Source organism: Marmota flaviventris, chromosome 13 (assembly GCF_047511675.1).
Source record: "Marmota flaviventris isolate mMarFla1 chromosome 13, mMarFla1.hap1, whole genome shotgun sequence".
NCBI lineage: Eukaryota > Metazoa > Chordata > Mammalia > Rodentia > Sciuridae > Marmota > Marmota flaviventris.
Genome location: NC_092510.1, coordinates 71483203 through 71509697, shown reverse-complemented (window position 1 = coordinate 71509697; position 26495 = coordinate 71483203). Strand labels below are relative to the sequence as shown.

The 26495-nt window shown below is 45.3% G+C and overlaps 1 protein-coding gene across 4 annotated transcripts in view; it reads left to right on the top strand.

Moving 5' to 3' along the window:
- The first annotated feature begins 2567 nt into the window (after positions 1-2567).
- Tbc1d2 (TBC1 domain family member 2) overlaps positions 2568-26495 on the top strand; it is a 48508-nt gene continuing 24580 nt past the window's right edge. For 2 of the 4 annotated variants that reach the window (XR_003582133.2, XM_027930872.2), the window contains exons 1-5: positions 2568-3116; positions 6417-6558; positions 12623-12767; positions 18284-18417; positions 25566-25759. Coding sequence is in view for 3 of the 4 variants with exons in the window: in XM_027930872.2 (XP_027786673.2) it covers positions 2742-3116; positions 6417-6558; positions 12623-12767; positions 18284-18417; positions 25566-25759 (990 nt within the window). In the remaining variant the exon portion in view is untranslated. Of the gene's footprint in view, positions 3117-6416; positions 6559-12622; positions 12768-15703; positions 15779-18283; positions 18418-25565; positions 25760-26495 lie in introns of those variants that run through there. The other 2 variants (XM_027930873.2, XM_027930875.2) reach the window with 2 other exon arrangements.

Genomic DNA, 26495 nt, shown 5'->3' with positions numbered 1-26495 from the left:
TTGTTTTTATATTCATCTAAAATAATACAAGCATTTAAATTCCCTCTGTTAATACTCACCACATCCCACAGTAGCTTTTTACTGAGTGATTGCTACATGGCAGGTACTATAGTAAGTGCTTTACAAGTCTTATGTAACCAACCCTCCCTTCAAGCCTATGAGGTAGGTATTACCATCATTTCACAGATAAGAAAACTGGAACTCAGGGAAGCAAAATAACTTATCCACGGTTTCACATTAAATAATCAATTGTGCTGAAATTCTGATCCTGGAGTCCATATTAATTCCAGTAACTTAAGCATTCAGTGCTGAATTTTGATACATGAAAGTTTTTATTGTCTTCTACTCTCCCCACCAAATGGTTTATATTGGCAGCTTCTATTTTTCCTTTTACCCAACAGTTATTTAGACAATCTATTTTTATTTCCAAGAGATTTTATTATGTGATTAGGTTTTTCATATTATTTTCAAATCCTCATATGTTGTGGACAAAGTACTCAGGCAAATTCTGCCCACCCTTTGAGGGGAGGGGTACTGGGAATTGAACCAAGGGGCACTCTATCACTGAGCTACATCCTCAATGTTTTTTGAGACCTCGTCTTGCAAAATTGCTGAGGAGCTCACTAAGTTGCTGAGGCTATCCTCAAATTCATGATCTTCCTGACTCCTGAGTTTCTGGAGTGAGAGGTAAGGAAGGGCCCTGTACTCAGCTGTGGGTTGCTCTTAATACAGAACATGGGGCTGTGTAAGTGTTCAGTAAACGTTAGCTGTAACCAAAGGCCAATAAAGTAGAGCTCAAGGCAAAAAACAGTAAACACAAAGGATGGTAGGTAATATAGAAGAGTTCACCTTGCTGAAAATCGAGAAATGCTACAGTTGCAATGGGAGATTTTAACACACCACTTTCAAGTCTTTGTAAGACTTTTCTTATTCTATTTTTTGCCCCAGTACTGGGGATTGGACCTAGGGCCACTCTGTACCACCAAACTACATACCCAGCACTTTACTATTTTTTTTTTTTTTTTTTGAGACAGGGTGCACTAAATTGCTGACTGGCCTTGAACTCAACTTCCAAAGTGACTGAAATTATAGATGTGCACCACCAGCTTAAATTCTGCTTTTTTGGAATAAAAAATTTCTTTATGACAAGGAACACAATGTAAAAGACTAGATATTCTCTACTTGATTTATACTATATTCTTAGTATAGCATTCTGATCTCTCCATCCATTTTTTTTTTTTTTTAATATTAGAAAGGCTAGGCCATGTACACGCCTGTAATTCCAGCGATCTGGGAGGCTGAGGCTCTTTCTCAAAAATAAAATAAAATAAAAAATAAATAAATAAATTTAAATAGATTAAAAGGTCTGGGGCTATAGCTCAGTGGTAAAGTGCCCCTGGGATCAATCCCCAGTTTATGTTCCCTGCCCCCCCAAAGGCATCCCGCATATTTAATTTATTTACCAAAAAAAAAAAAAAAAATCTAAAGGTAGGTGTGGATCCAGATTTTGTGTATGAACACAAAATTGGGAAGGATGATGAATGTTTATTTAGAACAAGAAAATAAACCATAATGAATTAAGAGATCTCTTCTGGCATTTAGGAGAAATGCTTACTTATGCAACCTTCTCACCTAGGGGACTACAAATTCCAGTGGCCTCTGCATGTGAACTTAAAGCTCATTAGCTTCACATAAATTGGATGGGGAAGAGTAAGAGCTACAGTTACCTCTATAGGAAAAAAAAAAAAAAAAAAAAACAAGGTCGAGCAGAATCTGAACAGCATGCACTCCCAGCCCTCGCCTTCACCCCGCTTGGCTTCTCATTAGGGTCTGTGACCGCTCAGTAGGGTTTCGCCGCGGAGGGCAGAGCAGGATCTGACGAAGCCCCTAAAAGAGAGGCGGACGGGAATGAGCTGCATAGCCTTAATAGAGAAAGGTGCTTTGGGAGCTACAGGGAGAAAATTTAAGGGAAAGACATAAAGTGAGGCAGGAAACTGGGCGAGTTAGCCAGACCCTAGGTACTTCCATTTATTTAGAAAATGTTCGGAACCCTTCCACGCCCCAGGCGTGACTCTAGATCGCCGCGGCGCAGCGAAGGGGCCTGGAACGAGGCGAATGAGAGCCGGGACCGAGGCGGAGGACGCGGGCCAGGCGCTGTCACTGGCGTGCTAAAGACACGCCAAGCGAAGAGGTGGGCGCGAGTCCCTTGAATAGCGCGGTAAGTGGGGATCCAAGCCCGGCGACCTTCTCAGCCAATGGCTGCGCGATGCGCCGGCCCACCAAGGGAAAAGACGGACAGCCTATTAGGCAGCAGAGGGCGCCGTACGCGGGCAGTGTAGCCAGGGACAGACGTCTCCTTCCATATTTCTTCTCACGGTTAACCTACCCCAGCGCCTCCACGCTAATGATTTGACACCCGCCTCACGCACCTCAGCTGCCCTCAGTAAAGATGGCTGACAGGTGCGGAGGAAAAGCCGGAAGTGGGCGGGCCTGGGAGGAGCCGGCAGCAGGCAGGGCGGGTCCTGATTTGAGGCGAGGGCGGGGCCACCGCCCCCACCTGGGTTTGCTGTGTTTGGGGCGCTCAAGCTGCAGAGCCGTGTCCTGGTCTCCTTCTGGGGGCGGGTCCGCCGTTGGCTCCGCCCCCTCTCAGGTGTCTATCTCTCTAATGCTGGCTGAGCCTCGCCTTTGGCCCCTAGGGTCCTGCGGACCTCCTGTCCCTCTGAGGTGGCCCGCCAGCGGCGATGGCAGGCGCCCGGGAAGACACCCCTGAGTCTTGCTCCTCCGCTGCCGAGTCCGAAGACCCTCCCGGCTCCGCCAGACTCACTGAGGCGGTGCCTCCAGAGGAGTCCGAGGGCTGCGGCCGGCCGCTGGAGGAGGCTCCCAAGAAACTCTGTGGATATTTAAGTAAGTTTGGCGGCAAAGGGCCCATCCGGAGCTGGAAATCCCGCTGGTTCTTCTACGACGAGAGGAAATGCCACCTCTATTACTCGCGGACCGCGCAGGATGCTAATCCCTTGGACAGCATCGACCTCTCCAGTGCGGTGTTTGACTGCAAGGCAGACGCTGAGGAGGGGACTTTCGAAATCAGGACTCCCAACCGGGTCATCACGCTGAAGGTAAATGGAACGGTCTCCTGGGGCGAGTTCCCAGGCGCTTCACACTCGTTTCCTCATTCCTGCAGGCCAGAAAGAGGGACCCGTTTTTCTGGATCAAGACACTGAGTCAAAGAAAGAAGGAGTGAATGGCCCGAGGTCAGGCATTTCGAATGGTGTAGTCCACCCTTGGAATCCTGTAGTCTTTCTACGTCTCGGTGCTGTATTAAAATTTTACTTTTGGAACGCTTATGGTGGCACACTCCTTTAATCCCAGCGATTTGGGAAGCAGAGGCAGGAGGATCTCAAGTTCAAGGCCAGCCTCTGCAAATTAAGGAGACCCTTTCTTGAAATAAAATAAAAAGGGCTGAGGATGTAGCTCAGTGGTAGAGCACTCCTGGATTCAATTCCCAGCATTGCCAAAAAGAAAAACTTTTACTTTTGGGTTTTCCTCACTACAAAGTTACCTAGATTTTCTTACTTGGAACTGAAGTATAGTCAAGATATTGTTCGTTGCAATTCTCAAGACTAGGAGTCTGATTCACTTCTTAATATTTGGGCCAAGGGGAGTAAATGCTGACATTGGCAGGGATTGGGAGGATAAACAGGTAGGTTTCACTGATACACCTAGATTGTCGTATAGGCATGTCTAGACTAGTGGGTACTTAGTGTTTGTTGAGTGAACACACATGCATACACCGGATGTTGGAACCCAGATCAGAATGCTCATGTTAAGAGGAAGTACCTCATCACTTAATTGGAAAGACAGATCTGGGTTAAGATATCTGCGGGCATCAGAGAAGAGTGTGCAAGGAGAGAGCCTCCCTCCCCAACTTTGCCTCCCCACCCTCCCCACAGCCTCCAGCTAACCAGGCATCAGTGGATGCCCATAGGTTTAGTTTTTTTTTTTTTTTTTCCTGGTGGTGTTTGGCTGATGACCAGGCTTGAGGACTCAGTTAAAATAATGGAAACTAGGAATTTCAGGCTAGGAAAGGCATTTTAGAGATCATGTGCTTCCCAGTCATGTGTCTCCTTCCACATGTTGAGTGCTGTGTATAGGGCCTCCTAACTCATGGCTTTTCCTATTCCATTGATCCTCACATGTGCCCTGCTCTGTGCCAGTTTCTGGAATATGGAGCCAAGTCAGACCTGCCACCTGCTTCCCTGCCCCTGACAGTGCCCAGACAACTTGAAGTATGGTGGGAGGGACTGGCAGGGAAACTGGCAGACATAGTAAATGTGCTGTGGAAATACCCTGGTAAGTCTATGTAAGAAAAGTGTTCTGATAGGTGGGTTAAGGAGCTGTCTAGAAAGGCATCACCTGAGGTTTGAAAGAAGAACTGTTTTCAACAAGCAGACAAAAGCAAGAATAGTTCTCTAGGCCAAAAGAACCCTGGGAGCAAAGATCAGAAAACATGATGCAGCCACAAGTGTCCCAGCAAATCACAGGAGCTTGAGATCCATACAGGGGCCCAAAAGATGGAGAGCAGAGGGAAGGGCATTTGTGAGTTAGGCTCAGGAGCTTGGACTTTGCCCTGAAGGCTATGAAAGTTGTCTAAGAGGCTTAAGCTTAGAAAGCATGACCACTGGGTAGAAAACAAATCAAAAGAAATCCATTATGGAACAAATCATGAAGCCTATCAGCAGGTGACCAGGGGGGAATGATGCATGAGCCACATCTGTGCTCCAGGGGAGGGAGGGAGATGACAGTGGCCAGAGATGTATAGGAAAGTAGAACGCAGGGGAGACATCAGGGATGGCTCGAGTAACCAGCTAGTTGTCTGGCTGGATCAGTCACTGACAGGAGGGGACTCAGGATGAGGAGGCTGCAGGACCTCCATATGATGTTGTCTAAACAGGGACCATGTGTGTTGGTTCACCATGGTATCTTCCAGTGCCTAGCACAGTCCTTGATGCATATCACAGGTGATAAATATACGTATTTGTACCTGGGATTGAACCCAGGGGTGCTTAACCACTGAGGAACATCCCCAGCCCTTTTTAATATTTTATTTAGAGACAGAGTCTCACTCATGTGCTTAGGGCCTTATTAAGTTGCTGAGGCTGACTTTGAACTCGTTATCCTCCTTCCTCAGTCTCTTGAGCCACTGGATTACAGGTATGCGCCATCACTCCTGGCACTAGGTACTCAATATATATTGACATATATACTTATATATATGTCAAATGAATTGTGTGATAAAACAGGGTGTTTGGATTTGGCTGGAGTTTATCAGCCTTCAGGTCATGATGAAGCCCTGAGAGCTCTGTTGGGGACAGTATACGGAAACAGAGGACTAATGAGCACCGTTTGTTCTTAACAATACTGCACAACAGACTGAGGGCCGTTTTTCTGAGCCCCTGGCTGAGGTCATGCTCCATCTGTGGTTTTCTCAAGATGGGAAGCTTCCCTGATTGCCACATAGCCACATTGCTGCTATTCTCATGTGGCTTTGATTGCAGGCAGGTCTTTGAGGCTCACCACCCACTCCCAGAACACTGTGCATCCTCTGTGCCCACTGTAGCAGACCTCAGGTCTTCATTATATAAGTAACAAATATCCTGGCCATAAATTACAACAAAGTTCCGGTTTGGAACTGGAGTCTCGGGGTTCTACCACCACACTCCTGGGCTGCTTCAGAGCCAATTGTCTCCATCTATAGAAAGGGCTGGTCACTCCTGCCTTGCCTCTTTCTGAGGATCCAGCCAATGAATGGATGTGAAAGTGGGTATTTGGGTGGTCTAATGCTGGTTAATGACCAGTGTCCACCCATAATCTATCTGGAATGTTGGGGCACATGAAGGGTCGTCATGTTGTCACAGTGTACATGTGGCTTTTGGGTCCCCATTCATATCCATGATTTCCATGCAACTCCATGGCAGGAGGGATCACCCCCATTCCACAAAAATGCAGTTAAGACTTAGAGATACCACACAAGGAGAGAGTGATGGTCCAGCACCCACCCAAAGGATGCCAGAGTTCTTTCCGCTCTCACAGCACCTGTGTTCCTCCATCTAATAAGCATATCTTGAACACCTGCCCCGTCAAGTACTGTGCAGGGCACTTAATTTCCCTTATCTCATTTCATACTCATAACTACTCTTTGATTTCATGGATGTCATTCTCACCATAGCACAGATGAGGAAACCGAGTGGAAGACCAGAGCTTGAGCTGTGGCCAAGAAGCATGTGATATTCCACAGAACCAATTTCTACCCCCTGGGAAGAGACAGTGTCCTAGCCTCCAGTGACCTTCCCTATGTCCCACACTTAATGCTATTCTGCAGGCACAGGGCCTTGCCAACTAATCCTTGTGCTTCTCAGGCCGCCACCAAGCAAGTGATGTTGTACTGGCTGCAGCAGCTGCAGATGAAGCGCTGGGAGTTCCACAACAGCCCTCCTGCACTTCCTGCCGCCCCTGATGCCACCCTGGCTGGGAATGGGCCCACCCTGCACCTCGAGCTAGGTACTGAATAGGCTGGCCTCCTGCTGCACACCCAGGGCTGGTGGCCAAGCCTTTACCCTGCCAATGGGAGTGAGTGGGAGGAGCCCTCTGCAAAGAAAGCAGAGCACCAGGATGTGACTTGGGATTCATTAGGGCAGGGATTCGGGCTCTGAGGCCATCCCTGTGGGTGCACATCCTAATCCTATGTGATTTCAAGCAAGTTGCTTAGCCTGCCTTAGCTTCCGTTTCTTTCTCTATAAAATGAGGTTAATAAATTATCCCTGCTTCCTGAGGCTATTATGGAGAGTAAATGAATCCATACACTTGAAATGGTTAGAGCAATACCTGCACCATGTCAGTGCCCAATAGATGTTAGCTACTGTTAGGATGAGAATTTTGGGACATCTCAAGAAGTGAAACTTGCCCAGAGTGGCTGTGAGGAGGGTGAGTGAGAGAATGCAGTGTTAGCCCGGCTCCTCACCAAGCGCTTCTGTACTGGGCGTTTTAGATGAGCAGTCTTATCCCTGGTGTTTCCAGAAGACAGAATCCTTTGCTCCCTGGTGACCCACAGAGAAGTGTCTTGACCCCAGATCCTAGAATATCCCCACATGGAGGAGCCTAGGAGATCACACCTGACACCCCTCAGCTGGCCCTGAAGGAGCCACAGGGATCTAAAGGGCTGCATCCCAGTTGATGGGGAGGCCAAATAAGCAAAGGCAGGACTTCTGGCCACGCATCACCTGGATGCTTTGCAAAACTGAGTACATCTGTCCTTGACCCTTGACCCAGCTTCCCTTCCCTTGGTACATGGCCCCCCCATACCCAGTTGCCCCAGCACTTGCAAGTCACCCTTCACGCTTCCTCATTCTCAGGCAGCCAGTGCAGCCAGGCACCATGCTGCCCGCTCTTGCCCTCCGACCCACATGTCAGCCTCAGGCCTTCCTCATGCCACCGCCTGGTTTAGATCTCATCTCTCAGCCAGAAAAATCACAGCAGCCTCCACTCCAGTGTCTCCACTTCTATCCCTGTGCCTGAACTTGGCCCCTCACTGTGGCCCGAGTGAGCTTTCTAAAATGGGAACCTAAGCCTGGCCACCCACCATGCCGGGCCACTAAGCTCCTTGCATGGTGCCCAGGGCTCATCTCTCCTGATCCCACTCTGCCAGCCTCCCAGCCTTCCCCCTAGTGCCCACCTTGTGTCTACACATCAGCAGCACCAGATGAGGCTCTGCTGTCCCTCTTCACCTGGCAGATTTCTGCTTATTCTCTAAGATGGAGTTCTAGTGTCACCTCCTCATCTTGTCAGCCTCCTCTTGGACACACTCTGGGACTTTCCCTCCTGGACTCTGTATGGACCCCGATACTTTTTTCAAACATTGCTAAGGAGGCATGTCACATTGTGTTCTGATTACCAGTGGCCTTGTTAGTCTCTGCCCACTAGCCTGTAAGTGCAGGGATCTTTTCTTTGTCACCTGTGTCCCAGTCCTTGGTGCTCTGCCTGGCATGAAGATATTTGTGGAGTGAATATGGGTGAACACATTGAATTTTATGATTACACAGAGGAAGGAATGTGAAGCTCATGGCATGAAGTCAGACATCTAGAAAGTGCTCAATACAAGGGAACTGTCCTAATACGATTACAATTTGTGTGCATATATATGCACATACATAAACATTCTATTATGGTCATGAGAACACACACATAAACTATTGCTATTATACTAGCATGTGCACATAATAGTGCACACACATACATGCTATTACTAGTATAATAACTGCTTCTTTGGTTATTACTAATAATCATCAATAATTCTTTCAGGCAGCCCTTTACAGAGTTTCTTTGTATTTGTACTTTTCCTTAGGCCCCAGGTCCCCCTCTGTCAGGAAGCCAGACAACCCTGGCTCTGCATAAAATGGCAGCCTGAGTTGACATAACTGCTGAAGTCAGCTTGTATCTTACTAGTCCTTACAAAAATCTCATGGGCATGATTCACATGGTACAGACTACAAGTAAGGAGAAATCCTCCTTCCTGTATGTCTTGAACTGAAATTTGAAGAACTAGGTTGTCCAAAGTGTAGCCCTGAGATCCCGCAGTCCTCTTCTGCTGTGACAAACCTGGTCTAAGTTCTTTAGTTCTGTATCTTTGCTTCAGCATACTTGGCCAGGCCTGCTGAGGGCCACCCCTGCTGAGGCCATCGGGCAGGGGGTGTGTTGCCATGATGACCAGGGCACTCACTGGTATCCCAAGGTGGATGCTAGTGTGGGACTAAGGACACAGAGACTCGGGCTCCCCTCCTGAAGCCTTTCCTTGTCTCGTAGCAAGCCCACAACCTCCTGGACCCAGGGCCTGAGAGGAAACCTTCCCAGGACCCCTGAGTGTTGTTTGTGGAGTCTTGAGCAAGCTGGCAAGGCCTGGATGGATTAGCAGCTGTCCGAGCAGGAGGCCCTTCCCCTTCCTGAGGAAACAGGGGCCACTCCCAGGAGGCAAAAACCTTCTGACCCACATCTGACTTTGACTCACAGAAGCTCCATCTTGTAAAAATTCTTTAGTCCCTGCCTTGAGCAATCTGCAAGTCATGATCTCTACAGCATTTTAGTATTTACAACTTTATTTTGTACTTCTCCTAAACAGTGGTCTCCATAGAGTCAAGAAAGATTAAAGGGAAACCAATAGATTTATAATAACAGTACATTGTCAAGGTAAGCTTCAATATGTAGATGACATTTATACATGTCTATCATCATAAAATTATGACGTTAGAGCTTGTATCTTATTACTAGTCCTTACAAAAATCTCATGGGCATTATTCACACAGTACAGAAGAAGCAGCTGAAGCTCACTAGTTAGGAAATGTCCGCCCTGAAATTTGAACCATACTCTGTGGACTCATACACCCCTCCCAAAGCTGAGAAGGCACTCAGCCATCTGCCAAGGGCTCTCCAGGGAAGCAGTGACCTCCTGGGCCCTTTCTTGTCTAGACAGTGTCTTCTTCCCACTGGTGATGGGCAGCTCCTAGGGCTCAGGCAAAAGGAGAATTATAAACAAATGCTACCAAGTATGCATTATGTGGTCACCTCGTTGAGGGCATTTCTCCCTGGAGAAATGAGGCTAGAGAGGGCAAGGCCTTGGGTCATGTATTCTGTCTCCTATGGGAAGCATTAACCTCAGCTGTGGCATGGCCACCATGTATGACCTATCTCTTACACCCCCTGCATGAGCTTGTGCCCTCCTTGGCAACCCCTCCCATCTGTAACAGTCTCCTTTCCCTGATGAGTCATGTGGCTTAATGGGAAAAGCAAGAGGAAGACTGCACTTGAGTCGTCAACTGTCACCTGCTAGCTCTGACCTTGGCCATGAAGCTCATGTTCTCTGAGCTGCTCTTTCCTCATTGGTAAATTGTTGGAGTTATAGGCGAGCAGATATCAGCAGTTAAGGAAGTACTTGGTAAAACATTAAAATCTTAGGAAAACTAATGTTTTGATTGTTCTGAATGAGGGAGAAGAAAGTGGTTAAAGTATTGATAAACAACAAAATACTTTGAATCAGTTCAAAGTCTGGATTAAAGAATATGCTGAAAGATTTGAGTACACATTGTGGGATTTTAGCCTTTTCTAAATAATTTTGTGTACTTTAACTCTGAAGGAGACAAGGTAGAGAGTATCCTTTCTGCTTTTTTAAAAGTGATTTCCAGCCAGGTCACAGTGTCACCCCATAGAAATGGGTTGGCCTCAGATATTCCAACCAAAGCCAGATTTAGTACTTCAGGCTCCTGCTTATACTATACCACCTCCCCACCCACCCCCACCCCATTTGGGACCAGATGCCATCCAGCCTCTTAGCTATACTCCTTCCCATGTGACTTTCCCAACTTTCTGTCCCCTGGGTCCCTATTTGCATCCTATTTGCTCTGGTTCTGGAACCTCTCCCTGCTGCCTGTATGTGACACAGAAAGATCCTCCCTTATTCCTTAGGCAGATTCAGATCAATCCCAGCCCCAAATCCCATTTCTAGCTTTCCTTCTCCAAAAGGTCTTCCCTTGCTCGAGTCGGAAGCTCGAGTCGGAAGGATTCCACCTTACAGAATGGCCCCCTGCCCCAGCTCCAGCCCACCTGGTATTTCAGAAGTGTGTGCATTTTCCCCTTGCTGGCTTCATAGGCTTTGAACTTCCCACAGTTATGATTCATCTCACTTTTTCAGCCACACTTGGAAACCTCAGGGTAGACACCTCGTCTAGGTGTGATGAGAGGGTGAAATGAAGAGAGAACCTCAAAAGAGTGGCTTTGGTGTTTCCTGGTACTGGCCAGCCTGTGGGATCCAGTGGAGCCTATTGGGAATTAGCAAATGCGTTATCCATGCTGTTTCGGTGATTGCAGTTTTTCTTTAGTCAAACAACTCTCCTTGGCTTCCACAATTATACTTACATTTTGTACCCACACCCTCTTTACAGATGTAATGCAAAAATAAATTTCCTCCACCCCTAAATTTTTTACCATCTCAATCAAAGGGCTCCAAATAAAAATGTCAGCTGCCTTGTGAGTTTCTTAATTTGTCAAGATTGTTCCATTCCATAAGTGGTTGTGGTTCTTGTGCGCATATTGTACACTCCAAATAAACTTCTAAACATGCCACCTCCTCTCTCTTATACTTCAAATAATGTTTCCTTAGCCTGGAAACTTTTCTTAACATTAAACATTTTGAAGTCACTCACTATAGAAGAATCCTCATTTAAGCAGAACATTTGGAATACAGAAAATCAGTGTTGATGTGATAATAGGACCTCCTGCCCCCTTTTTATTTAAATGTATTTTGAATCATATAATAACACAAAATGTCCTACTTTCCCAGGTGCCGTGGCACTGAATTTTAATCCCAGTTACTCCAGAAGTTGAGGCAGGAGGATCACAAGTTTGAGGCCAGCCTCAACAAAGTAGCAAGATTTTGTTTCAAAATGAAAAAATCTAAAAGAGGGCTGGGAGGTAGCTAGTGGTAGAGCAGCCCTGAGTTCAATCCCCAGTACTGTAAAATGTCCTTCTTTGGTTTTGGTACTTAGGATTGTGACCCTGGACCTGTGTTTGAAAATCTCTTTATTAACATTTATCTTTGATGAATACATATTCTTTCTTTTGTTTATAAAAGTAAGCCATGTTTACTGTAGAAAATTTGGAGAAAAATTAATAAGAGTAGCTCACTTCTAATTCCATCATGCAGCCCTAACTTCTGTTAAAAGTATATTTCTGAGACTTTTTCTATACCCTTAGAGCATACTATAATTCCATTTTTTAAAAAATCTGGCTTACTCCATTTAGTGTTATCTCATTTATGTTTCCTGTGTTCTTACACATTGCTCATTAATATAATTTTAAATAGTTGAGAATTATTTCATTTTATGAAGGCGTAATGATTTGCTTAACCTGTTCCGAGTGTTTTTGTTTTGTTTTGTGTTTGGTACCAGGGATTGAACCCAGATGTGCTTAACCACTGAGCCACATTCCAAGCCCTTTTTTGTATTTTGTTTAGAGACAATAGCTCACTGAGTTGCTGAGGCTGGCTTTGAACTTGCAATTCTCCTGCCTCAGCCTCCTGAGCTGCTGGGATTACAGGTGTGTACCATCATGCCTGGCTGGTGTTTTGTTTTGCTTTGTTTGGGTCCTAGGGATCAAACCCAAATCTTGTGCATTCTAAGCAAGCACTGTACTACTGAGTTACAGCCCTAGTTTTTAAAATTTTATTTTGAGACAGGGCCTTGCTATGTTGCTGAGGCTGGCCTTGAACTTGTGGTCCTCCTGCCTCAGCCTCCTGAGTCACTGGGAATACAGGCATGCAGAATTATTTAGTATGGATTCTCAGATGTAGAATGGTCTGCAGTTCTGCATGTTTTTAAGGGGTTTCCAGGAAGGTTTCCCTAGCAAAATGGCTTCAGAACATGCAGCACAAAGTGCTGCTTTTAACCTACAGTGGATACTCGCTGACCGTGCAGCTGCACACACCCTCCCTGATGTTGTTCAGAGATGAGCCATAGCCCTGGACTAAGTGTTTCCTAGTGCAGAGTCCTGGGGATTGATTTTTCTGTCCTTGGCTCTCCAGGGCAAGAGGAAGCAGAGCTGGAGGAGTTCTGCCCTGTGAAAACGCCCACTGGGCTCGTGGGTGAGGCAGCTGCCTTGCAACCTGTCCCCGCCATGCCCTTGGCCCTTCAGAACATCTCCCTCAAGCACCTGGGAACTGAAATACAGTAAGTGCCAGTAGGGCCCCGGGGCCGGCCTGACCCCAGCAGCCCCTTTCTGTGGAGCCTGACCTGGTGGGGTTTTGCAGGGAGGTGGGGGGATGGACAGTCACAGGCTTTAGTTTCAGTTAATTATATATATATTTAGAATACTGATCCGAAAAGAAGTACCATTGACCAAATTATACTGTTATATTGCCTTCATGTACAAATATGTAACAATGAATTCCACTGTTATGTATAATTATAATGCACCAATAAAAAGGGGGATAAAAAGTAGTACATGTTCATTGTAGGAAATTAGAAACTTCTGAAAGGAAATAATGAATGACTTACTCATAATTCTATAACCCGGACAGACATTCATAGCAATTTTTTTTCCCATAGTACTGGGGATTGGACCCAGGGCTTAGCTTGGGCTAGACCAGTTCTCTACCACTGAGCTACAACCCCTGCCCTTCCTATTTTTTTGTTTGAGACAGGGTCTTGCTAAATTGCCTTGGCTGGCCTCAAACTTGAGATGCTCCTGCCTCAGCCTCCCAGGTACCTGGAATTATAATGTGATGGTTTCAGAATGTCTGTGTCAAATTATTCTCTTATCATGTGCAACTTATTGTATGTTAAGCAGATGTGAACTGTGTTTTTCACTTAATTCTGTATTACATATACCCTTTCCCAGTATCAGGCTTTATTTTAAACTGCATAAAAAGATAGCAGTATGAACTGGGTGCAGTAGCACATACCTGTAATCCCAGACGCTCAGGAGGCTGAGGCAGGAGGATCATGAGTTCAAAGCCAGCCTCAGCAAAAGCAACTCAGTGAGACCCTGTCTCTAAATAAAATCTAAAATAGGGCTGGGGATGTAGCTCAGTGGTTGAGTGCCCCTGAGTTCCCTGGTATACCGCCCCTCCCCGCCACATACACACAAAAGATAGCAGTATGGACTGAGCCTTGGGGCCAAAGTGCCTGTGTTTGGATCCTGGCTCTGTCAGTCATGAGCTGTGCTGCCCTTGACAAGTTGTTTGCTTTCTCTGTGCTTTAGTAACCTTGTTAGTTCCTGAAGCACAGCAGTGATTGCCTCTTAAGGTTCATGTCGGACTGAGTGGCTGAATGCATGCAAACTGCTCTAGAACTAGACTTGGCAATCACAATCCTGTAATAAATCCTTTCCGAAGCTGCCATAGTTGCTCTAGTGAAAGGAATAGAAACTTTCAGGAATGCAAACTATGCCCAATGCTGATCCTGTTTGGGCGTCTGTGTTCTCTGTGGACTTTGGACACACTGGGACCTCTTAGAAGACAGAATAGATTGCTCACTGGACTTGGATTAGGGGCCCCAACTGTGTGTGACTCAGGCAAAGTATATTCCTCAGTTGGCTTCAGTGATTTGGGGGGACTAGAGTGGTGATGATACCCTTCCTAGGAGAGAAGCAGGTGTCAGAGGAAAGATGATGAGTGAGTGTCCTTTGGGGTTGCTGGCTGGAGGCAGAGCTACCCCAAAGACATTTAGACAGGAAGCCCTGGAGCCTGAGGAGAGATGGGAGCTGGAGCTAGTGTCTTGGGGTCATGTGTAGTCTGGTTGAGCCCCCCAGGTGCGTGGGCCAGGGGGATATGCTGCAGGGGACTGTCCCTCTCGAGAAGCTGAGAGGAACTGGGTGCACTAGGAGCATGCTGGGAAAAGGGGAGGCCTGCCACCCAGGCAGTGTGCACCCAGGGCAGCTCACCAAGATTAGGCTGGGTTCATGCTGGTGGAAGCCACAGCAACAGAAATGGCACAGAGAAAACACAGAGACTGAGAAGGGAAGGAAATTTCAGAGCATCGCTCAGTCACTTCCCTCCTGTAACTTGTGATAGCCACAGGCATGAAGCAAGAGGAGTGCCTGACTGCTGAGAGCCCCAGCAGCCCTTGGATAAGACCAGAGATAAGTTCTGATGTAAGAGCAGAGCTGCCTTTGCCCTGGCAGGTTTGGGAGCTTGTCATGGGTGCTGCGGTGAGCGCAGGTCATACCAGGGGAAGGGCTTAGGGAGCTTCCTGACCACTGTGTGGGATGCTTTATGCTCTCATCCGGCTGTCTGGACAGATCTGTGAAGTGGTGTCATTGCGTGGTTAAGCTCTCGAGCCAAGGAGTTAGACATCCAGGTCTGACACTCAGCTGCCACTTACCAGCTCTGTGGTTTTGGTTGCCGGTCCCCTTGGGATCTCAGTTCTGCTCGTCCGGTGGGTCTGACCATAGTGCTTATTTCATTGAACTGTTTCACGGATGAAATGAGTGAAATGCCTTATAGTGTTTTGGCTTAGAACTTGGCCCATGGAGGGGCCCAGCCACTGTTTGGTGTGGATATGTTCATTGCCCCCATGGCGATGAGCAAACTGAGACTCAGGGAGGAAACTGACTGGCCCAACGTTATCCCTTGAGTATAAGCCTCTATAACCATCAGTGCGGTGCTGGCCAGGCCTTTCAGAATGGAGCAGACCTGCACAGAAAATGCTCTACAAATTGCTCCAAGTGAAGTTGGTACCTGTATGAAACAGAGATCTCTTCCAAGAACACTGGCTTAGAAGAGCAGCGGCCAGCAGCACTGTCTGAAGGTAGAGCGCTCCCATCCCAGGGGAGATACGTGCGAATAGGGCTCAGAAGGCCCTTTGCTGCCCTAAAGTTGGGGTTTCTTCCACACCCCAGGGATGACTAGTCACATGTCCTGGGACATATTAGGGAGGCTACCATTCTGGGGCAAGAGGAAATGTTGGCAACAATGATAATTACCCCACCCTTCAGTGCCTCTGGCTCCAGGGATGTGCCCCTGGCTCCCTTTCTAATTTATGTGGCTTATGGTTTGTGAAATCTGTGTGGCAGGGCTCAGCACAAAGTGATATAAGTAGCAGCTCCCATCATTGTCGTCATTATTCTCTCCTTCTCGCTTTTTTGTTTTCCTTCTTGAAACTAGGTCTCACTAAGTTGCTGAGACTGCCCTCAAACTTGTGATCCTCTGCCTTGGCCTCCTGAGTAGCTGGGATTGCAGGTGTGTGTAGCTGGGATTGCAGGCGTGTGTCACCACACCCAGCATCGCTGTTCTTTTTAGTGTGCCCACCACTCCTTAATTTTTACATGGGGAGAGTAAGAACTAGGAAGGGGAAGTAGCTGGGCCAAGGAGTCAGGGCCCCTTAGTAATACAGGGCAAAAGGAGTGTGAGAGCAAATTCCAAGGTCAAGTACTAAGAGTGCTGAATTTTAATTTCTTTTCTGCTCATAATTAACTGATGAATTTTACCTTCCATCAATCCATGAAAGTATAGTCTCGTTCTTGTTCTTATTCTGGATCTGACTATACCCGAAATCTGGGTTTTAAAACTTAAATTTCAAACCAAATGGTTTTTCTTTGAAAAGATTAACAAAATCAACAAACCTTTAGATAGATGGACCAAGAAAAAGGACAAAGTTCAAATTACTAAAGTCAGGAACAAAAGAAGAGGCATTACTACTGATCTTACAGAAATAAAAAGGAATATAAGGAATTCTATGAACAATTATATATGCCAACAAATTTGATAACTTGGATACAATGGATTATTAGAAACAAATTACCAGAACTGACTCAAAACAAATTTGATAACTTGGATACAATGGATTATTAGAAACAAATTACCAGAACTGACTCAAAGAGAAATAGAAAATCTGCATAGACCTTGTAAATAGTAAAGAGATTGAATTTATAATATAAAATAAGTCAGGCCGGGTATGATGACACACGCCTGTACTCCCAGCTCCTTAGGAGGTGGAGGCAGGAGGATCATAAGTTTGGGGCCAGCCTGGGCAACTTACTTAGAAACTATCTCAGAACTAAAAATAAAAAGGGCTGGGGTTGTAGCTGAGCATTTAGCTGGCATGTGTGAGGTTCTAGGCTCTGTAGGTTCTATCCCCAGTCACCATCCCTCCCCACAACAAAACCTCAGGACCAGGTGTCTTCACTGGTGAATTCCACCAAACATCTAGAGTAGGAGGAAGTGCTATTCTCCCATCATGGTGTATCAAGGGAGTTAATATTTGCAGAACAGCAATCTAATCTACATTCCTCTTCCTTTTCATTCCCACTGAAGTTTCAAGTCCTTGGGGGATTCCCCTTCTTTTTCTAGGATTTGAGCTAAGTGTTTTAAAACTTGGTTTTGTATTTATTCAACATATAGATATTTGTGGAATGAAAGCTCTTCAAAGTGATGTGTCTGTCATATTAATAGAAGCGTGTATCACACACAGGGACAATAGAACAAAGTCAGGTCCTTCACATGGCTGTGGAGACTTTCACATCCTCTTATTTACTTCCATCCACTAGATCTCCTTAGTGTGGTGTTTTTCAAACTGTTGACCATAGTAAGAAATGCATTTTTAAAATATTGAGATTTGAACCCAAAGGGTGCTTTGCCACTAAGCCACATCCCTAGCCCTTTTTATTTTTTATTTTGAGAGAGAGTCTCACTAAGTTGCTAAGGGCCTTGCTGAGGCTGGGCTTGAACTTATGATCCTCCTGTCTCAGCCTCCTGAATCACTGGGATTACAGGTATACACAATGACACACCCATGCCCAATAGAAATGCATTTTTTGTTATAGCTCGGTACACATACATGTAATTCACAAAATATAACACTAAGTGGTGTGCACTCTGATATTTTTTATTTCATTTTAAAAGTGCTAGTCATGACACCGAACTGATTTGATAATCTACCAACAGGGCATAACCTACAGTTTGAAAAAACTGACATAGTCAACTCCTTTAATCACCTTCTCTCCCTTGCTGTCAGTTTTAGACTATATCTGCTTTTATCTCTTTGCAAGAGAAAATAAACTCAGGAGAGCTGTCTTTTCACATGGCTCATTGTGAATGTCTGTGGACTGTGCTCTCAAGCGGCCTTCAGTGCTGCCTCGCACCTTCCTGGAAACCACTGAGCCTGGGCATGCCCACCCCAGTGCCAGGTACTTAGTGCCAAGTTCTTAAAGAAATTGATACCATGGAGCCTCAGCCTAGACCAGTACTTGGCCAAATCATGAAACATAGTAAATTCCTTGGAGACTGAGTCAGTAGAGGGTACAGAGAGGACAGATCCCAGAGGGGAAGGAGCAAAGGGGTGAGGGATGAGAATGCCAGGAGGTGCTTGCAATGTATCCCAGCAGAACTGGGAGCCATCAGTGGTTTTTGAGTCAGGTAGTTCTGAGGTCAGATGGAGGTTTCTAGAAAGTTAGTTCAGCAAGTCCATTCAATATTTGTTCAACACATAGGTATGAAGCACTTCTATATTTCAGGCACTGTTGTAGGCATTCTGTATCCACCCATAAACAACAGGCAAGCATGAAGTGCACAGTCCAGCCGCAGGGTTGGGGGAAAGGGAGTGAGGCTTATCTAAGCCATGCTGGGTGTGGAAGGGGTGAATGAGAGGGAGGGGACTGGGAGTGGCATGTGTGACTGGGGGTGAGGCCTGAGTTCCATCAGGCACAGGAAGGGTGTCAGCCTCACGCTCCTCACTTCTCCTTTCAGAAACACCATGCACAATATCCGTGGCAACAAGCAGGTGTCAGGAACAGGCCACGGATCTCTAACAGAAGACTCTCCACAGAGTGTGGAGCCTCAGAGTGGGGAGCAGGCCTCAGGCATGGATCCTGGCACCCCAGGTGAGCGTCTGAATGAGATGAGTGCCCTCCCTCTTCCTTGCCAGGCGTGTGTCTGACTTAGCCATAACTGTGTGGCTTAGTGCCACTTATTTCTCACAGCTGAATGGAGGCTGGGAAGTCCAAGATCAAGATGCTGCAGATGCACTGTCTGGTGAGGACCCTCTTCCAGGCTGAAAGAGAGAGCTGTGGTCCCTTCCTCTTCTCCTAAGGGCACCAATCCTATCATGGGGTTCCACTGATCACTTCACAAAGGCCCTGCCTCCTGACACTGTTGCTTTGGGGATTAGGGCTTCAACCTAGGGGTATGAACATTCAGTCCATCAGTGTGTGTCAAAGACCAAATTCTCTAGGTCACTCCTTCTCCTGGATTTCCAGAGGTTGAAGAACAGTGATTTTTTTTTTCTCTTTTTTTCTTCCTTTTTTTGGTGATAAAAGATACAGAGCAGGATTTTGTCGGGTGCAGTGGCGCACACTTATGATGCCAGCAGTTGCAGAGGCTGAGGCAAGGAGGATCGCGAGTTCAAAGCCAGCCTCAGCAATTTAGTGAGGCCCTAAGCAACTAAATAAAATATAAAAAAAGAGGGGCTGGGGTTGTGGCTCAGTGGTAGAGTGCTTGTCTACCATGTATAATGCACTGAATTTGATCCTTAGCACCACATAAAATAAATAAAATAAAGGTATTGTGTCCAACTACCATCAAAAAATAAATAAATAAATAAGGGCTGGAGATGTGGCTCAGTGGTTAAGTGCCCTGGATTCAATCCCCAGTACCAAAATAAATAAATAAAATAAAATATATATTTATATATAAAATATACACACACAAGATTTAACACTCACTGACTGTACTCCCCCCACCCCCCCGCCGGTGGGATTGAACCCAGGGCCTTGCATATGGTAGGCAAGTACCAGTGTACTACCACTGAGCTGCATCTCCAGTCCCACTGTACCACTTAGTGGTAAGTGAGGATGTACAGATACTCCTCAATTTATGCATAGGGTAATTCCTGGGACAATTAAAACCAGATCTGCCTGAAGAAGTGGAACAAGGCACCTTTAGGTTGACACAGCATTTCATTGTTTCTGTCACAAAATGTGAATGCCCCATACCATCAGAGAGGGTTGGCTTCTTGAATTGGCATTGGTACCCTTAGAATGTATATTACACTAGAATCAACTGGGAGAAAACTAGCTAAGACAGCAACAGTGTGGGGTCTTCTTAAGGCAGAGATGATCCTTGGGCTGTGAAGGTGACCCTTTGCAGCACCCAGTACCCCATAAGGCTCCTGGAGATCACAGTGACCAGTCCACAAAGAAGTCAGTGCTGTCTCAAACCAACAAGACTAATAACAAACTAACACTCTGTGGCAGGCACCTTGTGCTGGGCTGCACTAAGCACTCTTTTTGGTAACAACTTTATTAAAGCATAATGCACATGGCATACAATCTGCCCATCTAAAGGATGTAGTTCATTATCCAACCATCATTCTAATCAATTTGGGGCATTTTTATTTCCCAGAAAGAAACATTGCACCCCTGAACCATCAAGCCCAGTACCCACCTCCCTCCAGCTGTAATCTGCCATCTGTCTCCATGCATGTGCCTGCTCTGAGGTTTCCTGTGAATGGAATCTATAACTTGTGGCCCTTTCTTTGTGACTGGCTCCTTTCATTTAGCAGAATCTTTCAGGTTTCATTCATGTGCATGTGTTAAGCATTTAAACTACATGGACCTGTAAATCCTTACAGCAACCGGCACTGTAGATACTGTTGCTATCCTCCTGTGATAAGTGAGGAAACTGAGGCACATAAAAGTGGAGTGACTTGCTCATGACCACACAGTGAGTGACAGACCAGGATTGAGGCCAAGCCTTCTGGCCCCCTGGCTGCCTGCTGCCTCATCTAAATTAGTGGTTTTTAAAACTAGAAGTGGTCCCTGACCTATGATGGTTCAACTTAAAATTCTCGTCTTTACAAGAGACCAAGAGTAATGTGAATTCAGTAGAAACTGTATCTTGCTTTTTTTTTTTTTTTTTTTTTTCTTTTGAGGAACTGTGGATTGAACCCAGGGCTTTGTGCATTTTAGACAAGAGCTTAAATTGCTGAACTACTTTGATGTCTTCCCTGGCTAGCAATATGCAGTATGATACTGTCACTCAACACAGAGCAGTAGCAATGAGCCCCAGCTTCTGGAAAGCCATGTGATCATGAGGGGACACAGTGCACTGTGTCCCTAAACTGGGATGTTCCATAGGTCAGGTGAACTACATGCATTTTCTATATATGCTGTTTTCAACTTAGAATGAGTTTATCAGGACATAATCAACACATAAATTGAGGAGTATTTGTACATCTTCACTGCCATGACACTTTGACCCCCAAATAAAATCTAATATACAAAGCACAGTTGAAACAGGGATAGGAATCTGGGCCCCTCTGCTCCTCTCACCCTGCCCCACCCTCCCAGTCACTCTAGGGGCACTCCCACAACATCCTAGGGACCAAACCACTGCCCGAGGCTTGTTATCTCTGACTACCAAATGGGAACAGTGGTCCCTCCCCAGCTTACCCTCAGGGTTGGTGGACAGTGGTGTAGTCAGAGGGCCACTGGGCTGCAGGGAGCTCTCATGCTCCTGGACAGGACCGGGAAGGAGGCTCTGAGTCCTCTGAGCTCTGCGCTCCACTTTGTACCTGCACAGCTGAATTTCTCTTAGATCTGGAACAAGATCACTCTCTCTTGTACCCAATGAGGCTGAGAGGTATGTGGGTTCTGTTACCTACAAAGAGTAATTCCTTATTTGGCTGCACCCAGCCTGGCCTCCAGGAGGACATTTAGTCCTTCCTCCAACCCCTGCCTGTTGCCTATCCTGGGTCCCACACCACGTCCTTATTTTTAACATCTTTAGCACCTAAGTCCAAAAAATGATTGGTGATAGTTTACTAAAATGCATATCAGGGAAAAAAACAAGTCATTTAGGCTAGGAAATTTACATAAGATCCTGTTAAGATCCTAAGAAAGCACCTAAAGGTAGGGAACAGATGTGGTGCTGAACTTCCCAAGCCAACAACAGGGACATGCAGGTGGCTAGTGTGTTTCCAGTGTCCATCAGACTAAAGACACATTTTCTTTTCTTTTTTTTTTTTTAAGCTAAAGAGGCTTTTTATTGATTTTTGAGGAAAATCCTTTATTTATTTGGTTTTACTTAATTGGACAACAAAACTTAAAATGATAGCTAAAATATATAAATGTGTAACTTGGAAAAGAAATTGAACTTACCCAAGTGTTTTATTCATATTGAGACATTAACATTGGCAGGTTGTGAAATTAATTCAAATGTTTTCTATTAACTCCATGGGAGAAAAATTCAGTGCAACTGAGTGCTAGACTCATAGCTGTGGTTGAAACCTCAATGAAATGAAAAGTTTCTTGTCAGTCTCCAAAAACAACAGCCCACAGTTGATGTGGTTGATTGTGTCAACGACCAAATAGCACTGGCAGGAAGGGGTGAGGGGATGCACTATAATTCAACTCAGCTATTCTCTAAATATTTTTTAGATTTTTACATTTATTTTTTATTTTACTTGTTATATATGACAGCAGAATGGATTACAGTTCATATTACACATATAAAACACAATTTCTCATATTTCTGGTTGTACACAAAGTATATTCACACCATTTGTGTCTTCATACATGTACTTAGGGTAACGATGACCATCTCATTCCACCGCCTTTCCTACTGTTTTCCCCTCCTTTCCCCTCCCACCCATTTGCTCTATCTAGAGTTCATCTAATCCTCCCTTGCTCCCCCTCCAATCCCCACTATGAATCATTCTCCTTATGTCAGAGAAAACATTCAGCATTTGGTTTTGGGGAATTGGCTAACTTCACTTAGCATCATATTCTCTAACTCCATCTATTTACCTGCAAATACCATGGTTTTATTCTCTTTTATTGCTGAGTAATATTCCATTGTGTGTGTGTATATATGTATGTATGTGTGTGTGTGTGTGTGTGTGTGTGTATTACATTTTCTTTGTTCATTCATCTACTGAAGGGCATCTAGGTTGGTTCCTCAGTTTAGCTATTGTGAATTGTGCTGCTATAAACATTAATGTGGCTGTGTCCCTGTAGTATGCTGTTTTTAAGTCCTTTGGGTATACACTGAGGAGAGGGATAGCTGGCTCAAATGGTGGTTCCATTTCTAGTTTTCCAAACAATCTCTGTACTGCTTTCCATATTGGCTGCACCAATTTGCAGTCCCACCAACAATATGTTAGTGTGCCTTTTCCCCCACATCCTCGCCAACACTTATTGTTGTTTGTATTCTTAATAGCTGCCATTCTGACTGGAGTGAGATGAAATCTTAGAGTAGTTTTGATTTGCATTTCTCTAGTTGCTAGAGATGTTGAACATTTTTTCATATATTTGTTAATTGCTTATATATTGTCTTCTGAGAAGTGTCTGTTCAGCTCCTTGGCCCATTTATTGATTGGGTTATTTATTTATTTATTTATTTTGGTGTTAAGATTTTTTAGTTCTTTATATATCCTAGAGATTAGTGCTCTATCTTTTGTGCAAGTAGTAAAAATTTGTTCCCATGCTGCAGGCTCTCTATTCATCTCACTGATTGTTTCTTTTGCTGAGGAGAAGCTTTTTAGTTTGAATCCATCCCATTTCTTGATTCTTGTGCTATAGGAGTCTTATTAAGGAAGTCAGGGCCTAATCCGACATAATGGAGATTGGGGCCTACTTTTTCTTTTAATAGGCGCAGTGTTTCTGGTTTAATTCCTAGGTCCTTGATCTGCTTTGAGTTGAGTTTTGTGCATGGTGAGAGACAGGGGCTTAATTTCATTTTGTTGCATATGGATTTCCAGTTTTCCCAGCACCATTTGTTGAAGAGGCTATCTTTTCTCCAATGTATGTTTTTGGCGCCTTTGTCTAATATAAGAAAACTGTAATTATGTGGGTTAGTCTCTGTGTTCTCTATTCTGTACCATTATTCTACAAGTCTATTTTTGTGCCAATACTGTGCTGTTTTTGTTACTATTGCTCTGAAGTATAGTTTAAGGCCTGGTATGGTGATGCCACCTGCTTCACTCTTCTTGCTAAGGACTGCTTTAGCTATTCTGGGTCTTTTATTTTTCCAGATGAATTTCATGACTGCTTTTTCTATTTCTATGAGGAATGTCATTGGGATTTTGATTGGGATTGCATTAAATATGTATAGTGCTTTTGGTAGTATGGTCATTTAAAAAAAATTTTTTTAGTTGTCAATGGACATTTATTTTATTTATTTATATGTGGTGATGAGAATTGAACCCAGGGCCTCACATGTGATAGGCAAGTGCTCTATCGCTGAGCCACAACCCCAGCGCTAGTATGGTCATTTTGACAATATTAATTCTGCCTATCCAAGAACAAGGTAGATCTTTCCATCTTCTAAGGTCTTCTTTCTTTCTTTAGTGTTCTGTAGTTTTCATTATAGAGATCTTTCACCTCTTTCATTAAGTTGATTCCCAAGTATCTTTTTTTTGAGGGTATTATAAATAGGGTAGTTTTCCTCATTTCCCTTTCAGAGGATTTGTTGCTGATATACAGAAATGCCTTTGATTTATGGGTATTGATTTTATATCCTTCCTCTTTGCTAAATTCATTTACTAGTTCTAGAAGTATTCTGGTGGAATTTGGGTTTTCTAGGTATAGAATCATATCGTCGGCAAATAGTACTAATTTGAGTTCTTTTCAACTGTCTGTATCCATTTAATTTCTTTCATCTGTCTAATTGCTCTGGCCAGTGTTTTAAGAACTATGTTAAATAGAAGTAGTGAAAGAGGGCATCCCTGTCTTGTTACAGTTTTTAGAGGAAATGTAAAGACACGTTTTCTTAGAAGAATCAAAACAGCTTTACCTAGCACAGAGGGCTGAGGGAATTTCTGTGCTAGGACTTCATAACAAGTAATGACGTTTGTCCTGTGTGAACATGCTTCTTCATGTCCCTTGACCATGTAATTGGGTCACTGAATGTCCTGGGTGTAGGCCAATGGCAGTGTCCCAAAGCATGGGAGTGTATGGGATGGGACAGACAATGAGAATGATTCTTTGATGTTCAATTTGATTCAAGAATATAGTTTTTAGAGCCTGGTGTAGTGGCACATGCCTTTAATCTCAGCAACTCAGGCAGCAGAGGCAGGAGGATCTCAATTTTGAGGTCAACCTTGTCGATTTAATAAAAATAAAAAATGGCTGGGGGTGTAGCTCACTGGTAGAACACTTGATAACATGCATAAGGCCTGGGTTCAATCCCCAAAACCACCAAAAACCAAAAAAAATGAATACAGGTTAGTGACTTAAAAACAATGGTTGGCAAATATTTTCTGTAAGGAGACTTTTCTATAAGTAAATAGTTGAGGCTTGCAAGTGCTCAGCTTTCCCTTTGTGAAGTGAAAGCAACCATGGACAAATGTGACCAAACGGGCTTGGCTGTGTTCTAATACAATTTTATTTACCAAAGTGGGCTGTGGGTTAGATTTGGCCTGTGGACTGTAGGCTGCTGGTGCCGGCTCTAGAAGAAATAAAAGAATTATGTGGGGCTGCGGCTGGGCTTGGTGGTGGAGTGCTTGCCTAGTACATGTAAAGCACTGGGTTTGATTCTCAGCACCACATAAACATAAATAAAAGTATTGTGTCCATCTACAACTGAAAAAAATTTTTTTAAAAAGGACCAGGCAGCTTTGGGGCCATCAACTGTGGGAAACCTGTCTCATGACTTAGCTTGCAATAAGAATCAAAGGAGAGCTTGAACTGCTTTCTGGAATAAGAATGTAGAGTAGCTCTTCATCCCAAGCTGCTATCAACAGATAGATCTGCTTTGAAAGTCACCCAGAGGGTAGAGGTGGGATTCTGTAGTGAGAAGCAAAATGTTGTAAGGCTTGTGCCTGAGGACTTTGCCCCCGGCAGACCCCAGCCGGGTGGGATGACAGACTCATGAGGGTCGGGGTCACCTCTGACAGGACACAGAATGGGCAGAATGGCTCAGCCAACAGAGTGCCCTCAGGTGCTGCTGAGGCCGAGTCCTTGGGAAACAGTCTATTCCTTCGAGAACAGTCTGGACGGAGCCTAACCTCAGCATTTCTCCTCTTGGACAGGGAAAGAGCCAGCGGATTCTCCAAAACCTGCACCCAAGTTTTCCCTGACCACCTGTCTCACGCAGAAAACCAAGTGCCAGAGCAACACCTTCCCCTTCTTTTCTGAAGGGCTACGGAACCGAACTGCCCAGGAGAAGGTGGTAGCGTTGGAACAGCAGGTGGAGGTGCTAACCAAGGAGTTAAAGTCCCAGAAGGTGAGCACTGCCTCCCTGCAGGCCTCGGGCCCCAGAGGCCCCGTGGCTGGGAGCCCTGTGGAGATGGACAGCTCAAGGTGATGCGCAGCTGGCCAGTCTGTGGTCTTTAGAGGACCAGCTGCAGGAGGTTGAAAATGCAGCCCATTGTTGATTACTCAGGGACGTGCTGTCACTCAAACTCTGTGACAAATGGCCACCAAGAGCAGGGATCTCTGGAGAACTACTTTAATAATTGTCTCTTGGACCATTCCTGGGGTGTTCTGACCCAACACCTGAGGAAGGGCCATGTTTGGAGGGGGTGTTCTGGATGCAGGGTCTTGGGAGGGGTCACTGACAGAACTGGGGGACCTTGGACCTGAGCTGGCAGTGACTGCTGGATGCAGATATCTGAAGGACTCTCGGAAGATGGAGAAAGCTGGCAGGGTGTGGCCCAGGGCTGAGACAGGGCCACTTGTACAGTGACAAGGAGGAAGATTCAGACTTAACATAGTGAGAAGTTCATGATGGGAGTTACAGAAGGAAGAGCCATGAGGCCATTGTGGAAGACAGACCCCACACAGCCAGACACATTCAGATTGTTCAGAAGTTCAGCCCAGAGGAAATGAAGTGCTCGGGCTACTTCATGGAGAAGTGGGTGGGTCATGGCAGGGATACAGGGGGGCTGCCGCGCTGGGCAGGAGCCTCTCGTTAGCATGGTAAAAGCAACTCAGGGAGCACTGCTGTTACCCTAAATCCT